Source organism: Phaseolus vulgaris, chromosome 9, assembly GCF_051622355.1.
Source record: "Phaseolus vulgaris cultivar YP4 chromosome 9, ASM5162235v1, whole genome shotgun sequence".
Taxonomy (NCBI): domain Eukaryota; kingdom Viridiplantae; phylum Streptophyta; class Magnoliopsida; order Fabales; family Fabaceae; genus Phaseolus; species Phaseolus vulgaris.
In genome coordinates, this window is record NC_143506.1 from 17934488 (window position 1) to 17944947 (window position 10460).

The 10460-nt window shown below is 29.8% G+C and overlaps 1 protein-coding gene across 2 annotated transcripts; it reads right to left on the reverse strand.

Annotated features, from left to right (window-relative positions):
* Positions 1-1321: 1321 nt before the first annotated feature.
* On the reverse strand, positions 1322-6152 carry LOC137821464 (uncharacterized). 2 transcript variants are annotated; one of them, XM_068626072.2, is made up of 6 exons: positions 5899-6152; positions 2854-4042; positions 2712-2762; positions 2541-2639; positions 2032-2196; positions 1322-1677 (listed from the first exon to the last, which is right to left on the reverse strand). In XM_068626072.2, the coding sequence occupies exons 2-6, from the start codon at positions 4018-4020 to the stop codon at positions 1528-1530; spliced, it is 1632 nt and encodes a 543-aa protein (XP_068482173.1). In that variant the 5' UTR covers positions 4021-4042; positions 5899-6152; the 3' UTR covers positions 1322-1527. The 2 variants fall into 2 exon arrangements, with proteins under 2 accessions (XP_068482173.1, XP_068482174.1); XM_068626073.2 differs by having other exon boundaries at positions 5171-5916.
* Between the last annotated feature and the right edge of the window lie 4308 nt (positions 6153-10460).

Below are 10460 nucleotides of genomic sequence, written 5' to 3' on the forward strand. Positions count from 1 at the left end.
TAAATGTTTTCTTATAATTTTTTTATGAACTAATTTTATTCATGAAAAAATATCTTGTTATTTTTATTTTTTCAAATTTTATAGAAAAAAGAACTTGTTTGAAGTGCTTAACACTTTCTTCTTTCCCTTTTAAATTTTATTAAAGTTTGTTTAAAAGTAAAAAAAATATAAAAAATTTACATTACAATATATATATATATATATATATATATATATAAATTAATTTAAAATTAGGTAAATTGTAAAAATATAAATGACAAAAAAGTAATAAACATAATGTAGAATTTGAAAATGACAATTATAAAGAAAATACAAGTAGACTGGAACATAAATAAATAAATGACTGAAAATATTGATAATTTAAGTAACTAAAAAAATTAAAAAATTTACAGTTATGTTATTTTATGTAATCCCATATGTAAAATAGTATAATGGATTATGTTAATTATATAAAAAATTTTCATGTATTTTTTATTGTTTAGAACAAACTGTAGGTTTGGTTATTTTTCTACATCTTTTTACATCATTTCATGTGCAACACAGTACACTTTCTTTCACTTCTCAATCTATCTTACCAAACAGTCATTTTCATAACCTTTTTCCTTCAAAGATCAAAAAGCGAAAAAGATATTTATTTTTTCCTTAAAACCTCTCTCCCCCTGATCCTATATTGAAAAACATGCTGTTACAGGTTTTTTTTTTCCACAACAATGAATGGTTGAAAATGAAAAATTCTTTATAGTAGGACATAAACATCATCTAACATTGTACACGTGTATCTTAGGTATCAATTCCTAATAAGTCTTTTTATAGTTGGGTTCAAACTGAACTTTCATATTGAATTTAAATATAAAATATCGTTATTATTAGAGTGTTAAAGACAGGTTAAAGATGCAATATTATTTAAAAAGTATATATATATATATATATATATATATATATATATTACTTTCACACTTTTATTAATTCTTCTAAGAGAAGCATTGCATTTATTAATTCTTTTAAAATCTATTTGTTCTGCCTATTTAGCATTAGGTAAATTAGTAATTCCTTATAAAAAAAATATTTTTATTTTCTGAAAATTCAGTTGAGAAGATCGCAAAAACATCTTTTATTATGTGAAAACTAAAGAAGCTGCCTCTAAAGCTTAGCCCCACTATTGAAAAGTTCCTTAGTTGCAACAAACGTTGTACTATAATGAAAGAGAAAGAACAACTTCCTTGCCTACACTTTACTTTCCTTCAAATTCTTTAGTGCTTCTTATGTATGAACTGGAAAAAAACAAGGTAAGAGGAGGGCTATAAGATATTGCACCTGCAGCTTAACAAAGAAGTTCCAGTCTATCAAGCCAGTGGCTTGGATTATTGTATAAGGGGGATGAAAATATTGGCTATGTACAAAAGAGCAATAAAAATAAGAAAAGAACAACTGCATTTTGTACAGAAGTGATGAAGAAAAAAATGAACAGAATGAGGGGTACAAAGAAATCAGTCTCCCTCGTCTGGCCTAACATTGCAACTTATTGAATCATTGAGATGGGAATGAATTTGACAGTCCCACTGATGCTTTGCAAATAGGGCACCAGTTCTTCAGCCGAAGCCACTGCTGTATGCAAACCACATGATACATGTGCTCGCAATGCAAACTCCCCAATTCATCCTCAACCACATATTCCTCCTACAAGTCAAGTCAATTAAGTGCATATCAGTTTGAGAGAGGCAACTGTTAGTCCGGACTACCTTTTTCCAATGAATGGAAATGTGTGTATTAAATTATTATATGAACCTTACACCAAAAAGATATGCTTTATAAACCTTTACCAAAAAAATACTAGTTTCAATTGGACAGAATGCGGCAGACCCTTTTGCTAACCAACATTTAATTTAGCTCTGCTGGAATCAAATCACACAGGATGCAGGTAGATCATAAATCCATCATGTACAAAAAGCTTAGAGCCATGATGATGCTTAATGACACGAACTTTGCCAAGAAAGGCCCAAAAGCACTTTATTTAACGAGAGAGAAAAGTACCTGGCAAATGCTGCATTTGGTATCATCCTTGGCTTCATTGCCACTGTCAACTGCAGTTTCAGAGGGTGAGGACTGGAAGAAACTTTTCTTTAGGCAGTCTGATAGCGCTTCCTCTGTTAGAGCTGTGCTCACAGAACCCATCCTCTCTTCCAGAGCCAGCAGTTGCTGTCATTCCCAGAAAATTTTCGGAGGTGAGAATGATTAGAAAATAAAATATAGAAGAAGAAAAACTGCATGCAATAACAAAGATAAAATTCCTTCTCAAAGCCATTTCCAGCAATTCAGTTCAATTCAAACCATTCCCTCAAAAGCTGAAGTAACGTACTACCAATAAACAGAACTCAAAATTACATTATAATCCTCTATGTTGTTTCAATAGCATGTATTTAAAAGCATATTTTCATCCAAATCGTTGGTAATCACAGAACTGTCAAACCACGGTAGATAAAGAGGAAACAAGCAAACAAATATAGCAAGCTGTATTGTAGCAACTTATGACATTAACAAACCTCATAAGACATGTTATCAATGTCCAATCGCATGTCTCTGTGTGGATCGTAGAAGTTAAGCCCAGTAAGGAACAAGTTGGATTCCAGTAAACGAATTTGCTGCAAAGACGCCAAATGAATGCATCAAATAACTGGTACATTTCATCAAATAATTTTTTAGTCGGGATTTACCTCATGTGTTAGCTCAACATCGTGTTCAATTCTCTCAAGTGCCAACAATACCTAAATAAATTATGAAGAATTAACTTTATAAACTCACAGCAAAGACCATGATAAAATAAAATGTAATTCTCAAGTTAATAGTGAAAGCTACCTCAGCAATACTATCCACGTTGTAACGCCGCCGAAAGCTATCCAGATTCATTATAGAATGAGTGAGGCCATATTCTGAAGGAGATCCAGGCATAACACCGTATAACTCCTCACTGCCAGTACCCGGTCTACTATGAGAGCTTGGACAACTTAAGGAACTATCTACAGAAGTACGATGTGATACACCAGGAGCATTACGACCACCAGAATGAGGCAAAGAAGGTATCGTGACAGGGGACTGATTGGGTGACACGGGATTTGCATTTCCTTGGCTAGAAAGCCTTCCCCTGGCATGACCACTAATTGATTTTCGAGTTCTAACTGGTGCCATGTTGCTGTCAGACCTGTCCCTGTGAGGAGGAGCATTCCTAGATATTCTTGAATCAGAAATAGATATGCCATTTCTGGAACCAGAATTCCGCCCTTCTAATGAAGAGCCACTCATTTTCTTCCCTCTAGCAGAGGAACTACCTTCCCCTTCACAATTCCTCTTTTTTATCATATCCTTCCTTCTGTTAAGGGTTGAATCTGAAGGCGAACAGCCGGCAGGGAGGACATCAGAAATAGAGTTGCATTTGAGGTTCCTCAGTCCATACCTACTGGTACCAGCACGCATCACTGGACCAGTGTTTTTAATTTCCTGACCGTTAATTCCAGGCTTTGGATGAAAATTCCTCCGAGATCTTGAATTGGATACTACAGTTGAGCTTCCTACTTCCATCATGACAGTACCAGACACTGTACTTTCCATTTCAGCTTGAAGCCCTGTCTGGCTTTTTTCCGGGGGAGGACCGAGTTTTGAAACTTCTGATTCATCCTGCACGCTACTAGTTTCAGATGAATCTGTCTCTAACTGAGATGATGATTTTTTCCGAGGCTTTATAAGCGGTTTTCCAGGGCTACTAGTCTTGGAAAAAGTTCTAGAGGAACTTCCAACTGCTTCCTTTCCAGCGGAAGAAGATTGGATAGAAGGTTTCAAAGATTTTCCTTTTTCAGAAGAACCATTTTGAGCACTTTTAGAGGTGTTGACTCTGCTACTGCAAGTAAGGCGGCTGCACACCTGACCATTTCGATCTTTAGCATTAGCAGTGTCTCTAAACACATGGCCGACCCCCTTTCTAGGGACTACCATCCCATCAATAACTCTTTTACCAGAATATTCATCCATCAATGGCGTACTGCCTTCAAATCTGTAACACGTTATCAAGGTCTATTAGATGATAAAAAATTCCAACACGACACACGATTGTCAAAAGCTTAATATATAGTACAAGACAATAATTTTGCAAGTATCTTGATAGCAATTATTTATGTGGAGAACTCAATTCAAGCAACAACATATAGACTGGACAAGACACAGCACCCATGGTCCATAAATTTGGGTTCAGATACCATCAAGGAATAGGCCAGTTTCCCACTAATATCTACAAACTTATCTTATATACAATATCGAAATTTCTTCACAGCGATACCTTCTTTATAATCTCCATAAATAATTTTAGCTGAATAACACAGTTAAAATACATTTGCATTACTTGAAAATTGGAATTATAGGGCATATTTGATTAGATTCTTAAAGAGGAGCTTCAATTGAAGCTAAACAAAGCCTTAAGAAAATATTGTAGTACTTGGAATTTAAGTGAAAGGGGGAAAAGAAATATTTTCAGCAATTTATAAAGATGAAACAGGGATCATAAGACAGTCATTGTTAACACGATCGTGGTGTGTTAAGGAGGTAAAAGCAGCAATCTCAGTAAGCACTTAGAAAGCTCTTTGACTAGAAAACTCAATCAATGTGAAACATTGTTACAACACTAAAACTATTCTCACGCCAAAATCATCCTTAGAGAGATTTCTTTCTCATCTCAGGATATTATCGTAGATTCAGCAGAATCAATTTATTAAATTTTGAATGTTCAATCAAATACATGCTCAGGGAATTGCAATTACACTGAAGCAAGTGAATTAAATAACATGTCGAGAAGTAAAAGAAAACATGTAATATTGAAAAGTATTGCATTTGTGAAAAAAAAAATGGTTAACAAGGGATAAAACAAATACGCAGAAAAACAGTTTAACAGAATAAATATATAAAATCTAATCTCATATGGTTAGCGTTCCAAGAAATACATTAAAATAAAGGCTCTCCAACTCCAACAGAGTTTATTCAATTTTTTTTTCTCACTTTCCCGTGAACCACCAAGTGCGACATCTAAGCATGATGATTATCCTTTCATTCTTAACTTTACAAAAAAACCTGAAACACAAACCTTCATCCAGAACAATTCAAAAAGGAAGTGAAACAGAAAATAACAAACCAATACACGATGAACCCAGCCGTCAGAACCACGACCAGTCAAAAAGCAAAGTAACATTCCTGAAGAGGAATCAGAGAAGCCCAAATCCTCAAAACCAGTCGATTCCACATAACCAGAAAACTCGAAAAAGGAACATGATTTTAAGAGTGAAAGAACAACAATAAGTGAAGGAACGAGAAAGGAAGAAGAAAAAGGGTAAAAGGGAGGCTTGAAGGGTTGATTCCACAAAAAGTGGAAGGACGCTTCGTTTTGAAAGGACGAAGGTTTGCATCAAATATTCTCCACACAATCACAGAAACTCCATCTCCGCTTTTTCAGCGCTGAAAAGAAGCTCAACACTAACCACACCATTGACCATACTCACTCCAATTCCAATCCAAATCCCAATCCCAATCAATTCACCTAAATACTAAAATAAAAATCCCACCTCCACCTATTCCTATTCCTATTCCTATTCCTATTCCTATTCTCCACACAACCAAACATTTACATCCATTAATTCCAATTTTTTACCACCAAAATTAAAACTCAGTTCATAAAATTCATTTTAATATTTAAAAAAAAATATATATATATATATACACACGGCCATGGACCAATACCAAGAAAACTGATACACACAAACAAATTTAAACCATCTATTTTTTTTCAATTAAGATTGATTGAAAAACAATAAACAAACTAGAATTGCTTGATCAGAGACAAATTTTTTTGAATTCGGTTACTACCTTGTGTTTGTTGCGTCTGAAAGGTGGAAGGAACAGAGAAGAGAGAAAGGAGTATGATAAAAGGTTTGATGCAGAGAGAAGGAGAGAAGCAATGTTCAGTATTCTAATCCAATGAAGCTGTTTTAATAATAAGCTTTTTTTTTATTTTTTTATTTTTTTTTATGGTTAGGGAGCGAAACCTGAAGGGGAAAAAAAATCGTTGTGTCGCCGTCCTAGTTGAAGAGCGAGAGAAGGAGATCTGGAGCGTTTAAAAATGGAGGGTGTGGATTGAATGTAGTGTCACACTCAAAGAACCTGGGTAGGAGTAACCAATGTGAGGCTTATTTGGTGGGCGCAAGAAAAGAATGGAAAGCCACTCTCATTCCCATTCCTATTTCAAACCTCTGTAGGAATCTACTATTATCCATATTTCATTTATATTTATCACTTTTTTAATATATTATTACATACTTAATATTATATATAACAACTTTTGGACATTATCTTTTTTATTTTGTAAAAAAATAATATAAAACTACCAAATCTTTTATAAGTTTTATTTCTTTTAAATCCTACATATCAAAGAGGATTTATAAGTTCGCGTAAATTTTACATTAGAAGTTTATGAAGTGTCAGTGGAGTATGAATGAGCATGAATAGTACATAAGAAAAAAAGACTTACATGTCCATTGTCCTAAGGTTTTGAATAGGAAATGATGTTTTCGTTTTCTTATCTGAAATGTTCATGGTTAATTGGTGTCCAATTATTCGTCATTTTCTTACATAAATTATTTAACAAATTAAGTTAAATTTAAAATTTACTTCTTAATATAGAATGTTGTGGAACTCAATTTGTTGAGTCATATTGAGAAAGTAATGCACATATCCACACATATACAATTATATATACATTTTGTTATTTTAGTTTTTGTAAAACCCTATAAAAAGGGAAACATCTCTTTATTGTAAGAGTGATATACAATAACAATAAAAAATACATAAAAATGAGATTATATAATTAACTGTGCACAACAACATACATAATCTATTATATTGTTTCTTTCTTAAACGAACAAACCCTAAACCCTAAACAATACTTTCAGTCATTTATTTATTTATGTTCCGGTCTACTTACACTTCCTTTCTTCCCTTTTCTTTATATATATATATATATATATATATATATTTATTTAAAGTACTTATTTTCTTCCTTTATAAATGTCATACTTTTTAAAGAATTTTATTTTTAATTATCATTTTCAAATTCTACATAGTGTTTGTTACTCTTTTATCATTTATATTTTTACAATTTACATATTTTTTTAATTAATTTATATATATATTTTTTTATATTTTTTGATTTCTAAAAAAATATCTTGAATGAAATTTAAAAAAGAAAGAAGAGAGTATTAAGCTCTTCCAAAAGTGATAATGAATCAATTTAAACAAGTTTTTCTCTATAAACCTTGAAAAAAATAAAAATAACAAGTTGGTGTCATAGTATATAAGTTAGTGTAAATTTTACATTACAAGTTTATCCAAGTATTACTAGTGGAGTATGAAATAGCATGAATAGTAGTACATAAGAAAGAAGACTTGCATACCCATTGTCTTAAGGTTTTGAGTTGGAAGTGGTGTCTTCACTTTTTTAAATGGAATGTTCATGACTCGTTGGTGTCCAATTATCCGTCATTTTCTTACATAAACAATTTAACAAATTGAGTTAGGTTAAAAATTTACTTATTAATATGGAATGTTGTAGAACTCAATTTGTTGAGTTATATTAAGAAAGTAATGCACATATCCGTACATATTCACACATATACAATTTGTTATTTTAGTTTTTGTAAAACCCTATAAAAGAGAAATATCTCTTCGTTGTAAGAGTGATATACAATAATAATAAAGAATACATAAAAATGAGATTATATCATTAACAGTGTATAACAATATAATCTATTATACTATTTCAACTTAGTGGATTCCATAAAAGAGCATAACTATAAGCTTTTAAATTTTTTTATTTAGTTAAACAACCAATACTTTCAATCATTTATTTATTTAGCAATGTTCCAGACTACTTGCATTTCCTTCCTTTCTTTTTTTGTTTATATATATATATATATATAAATACTTATTCCCTTCCTTTATAAATGTCATATTTTTTAAAATATTTTATTTTTAATTATCATTTTCAAGTTTAATTAATTTATGTATATATATTATATATATATATATATATTTTGTAATGTAAAATTTGTTATATTTCTTGATTTCTAAAAGAAAACTTAAATAAAATTTTAAATGGAAAGAAGAGAGTATTAAGCACCTCCAAAGGTGATAATTAACAAATCCATTTAAACAAGTTTTTTGTCTATAAACCTTGAAAAAATAAAAACAACAATTTGGTGTAAATTGCACATTACAAGTTTATGCAAGTGTTACTAGTGGAGTATGAATGAACCTGAACATAATAGAAAAGAAAGAAAACTTGCATACCCATTGTCTTAAAGTTTTGAGTTGGAAGTGATTCTTCACTTTCTTATATGAAATGTTCATGGCTCATTGATGTCCAATTATTCGTCATTTTCTTACTTAAACAATTCAACAAATTGAGTTAGGTTTAAAATTTACTTCTTAATATGAAATGTTGTGAAACTTAATTTGTTGTGTTATATTGAGAAAGTAATGTACCTATCAACACATATCCACACATATACAGTTTGTTATTTTAGTTGTTGTAAAACTCTATAAAAAGGGAAACATCTTTTTATTGTAAGAGTTATATACAATAACAATAATGCATAAAAATGAGATTATATAATTAACTGTGTGCAATAACACAATCTATAATACTATTTCACCTACCAGATTACATAAAATATCATACTGTAAGCTTCTAAATTTTTTTATTTACTTAAATGACCAATACTTTCAGTCATTTATTTATTTATGTTCCGATCTACTTGCACTTTCTTCCTTCCTTTTTCTTTATATATATATATATATATATATATATATATATATATATATATATATATATATATAAAGTATTTCTTTCCTTCCTTTATTAATGTCATACTATTTAAAGAATTCTATTTTTAATTATCATTTTCAAGTTCTACATAATATTTATTACTCTTTTGTCATTTATATTTTTATAATTTACTTATTTTTAAATTAGTTTATGTATATATAGTAATGTAAAATTTGTTATATTTATTGATTTCTAAAAAAAAAAATACTTGAATAAAATTTAAAAGGGAAAAAAAGAGAGTATTAAGCACTTCCAAACGTGATAACAAGTCCATTTAAACAAGTTTTTTTTCTTATAAACCTTGGAAAAATAAAAACAACAAGTTGGTGTTATAGAATATAAGTTAGTATAAATTTCACATTACAATTACAAGTTTATGCAAGTGTTACTGGTGGAGTATGAATGAGTCTCAACAGTAGTATATAATAAAGAAAACTTGCATACCCATTGTCTTAAGGTTTTGAGTTAGAAATGATTTTTCACTTTCTTCTATGAAATGTTCATGGCTCATTAGTGTCTAATTATGCATCATTTTCTTACATAAACAATTCAAAAAATTGAGTTAAGTTTAAAATTTACTTTTTAATATGGAATGTTGTATAACTCAATTTGTTGAGTTATATTGATAAAGTAATGCACATATCTGCACATATTCACACATATACAATTAGTTAATTTAGTTGTTGTAAACCCTATAGAAATGGGAACATGTCTTTGTTGTAAGAGTGATATACAATAACAATAAAGAATGCATAAAAATGAGATTATATAATTAACCGTGTACAACAACATAATCTACTATACTATTATAAATGTCATACTTTTTAAAGAATTTTATTTTTAATTGTCATTTTCAAGTTGTACATAATGTTTGTTACTCTTTTGTCATTTATATGTTACAATTTATCTATTTTTAATTAATTTTTATATATATATGTATATTGTAATGTAAAATTTGTTATATTTCTTGATTTCTAAAAAAAACTTGAATAAAATTTAAAAGGAAAAGAAGAGAGTATTAAGCACTTCCAAACGTGATACGAATTCATTTAAACAAGTTTTCTTCTATAAACCTTGAGAAAAAGAAAAACAACAAGTTAGTGTAAATTTCACATTACAAGTTTATGAAAGTATTACTAGTGGAGTATGAAAGAGTCTGAATAGTAGTACATAAGAAAGAAGACTTGCATACTCATTGTTTTAAGGTTTTGTGTTTTCTTATATGAAATGTTCACGGCTTATTGGTGTCCAATTATCTGTCAAAACATAAACAATTCAACAAATTGAGTTAAGTTTAAAATTTACTTCTTAATATGAAATGTTGCGAAACTCAATTTGTTAAGTCATATTAAGAAAGTAATGCACATATCCACACATGTACAATTATATATACAATTTGTTATTTTAGTTTTTGTAAAACCCTATAAAAAGGGAAAACATATCTTTATTGTAAGAGTGATATAAAAATAACATAAATAAAAACAAAGAGATGTTCCCTTTTTACAGAGTTTTACAAAATATATATATATATATATATATATATAAC

Coding starts and splice junctions, on each gene's coding strand:
- LOC137821464 (XM_068626072.2), bottom strand. CDS start 4,020: ATGGATGAATATTCTGGTAAAAGAGTTATTGATGGGATGGTAGTCCCT. Junction 2,763..2,853: donor ACGTGGATAGTATTGCTGAG/GTAGCTTTCACT, acceptor TAATTTATTTAG/GTATTGTTGGCACTTGAGAG. Junction 2,197..2,540: donor TTGATAACATGTCTTATGAG/GTTTGTTAATGT, acceptor TGGGAATGACAG/CAACTGCTGGCTCTGGAAGA.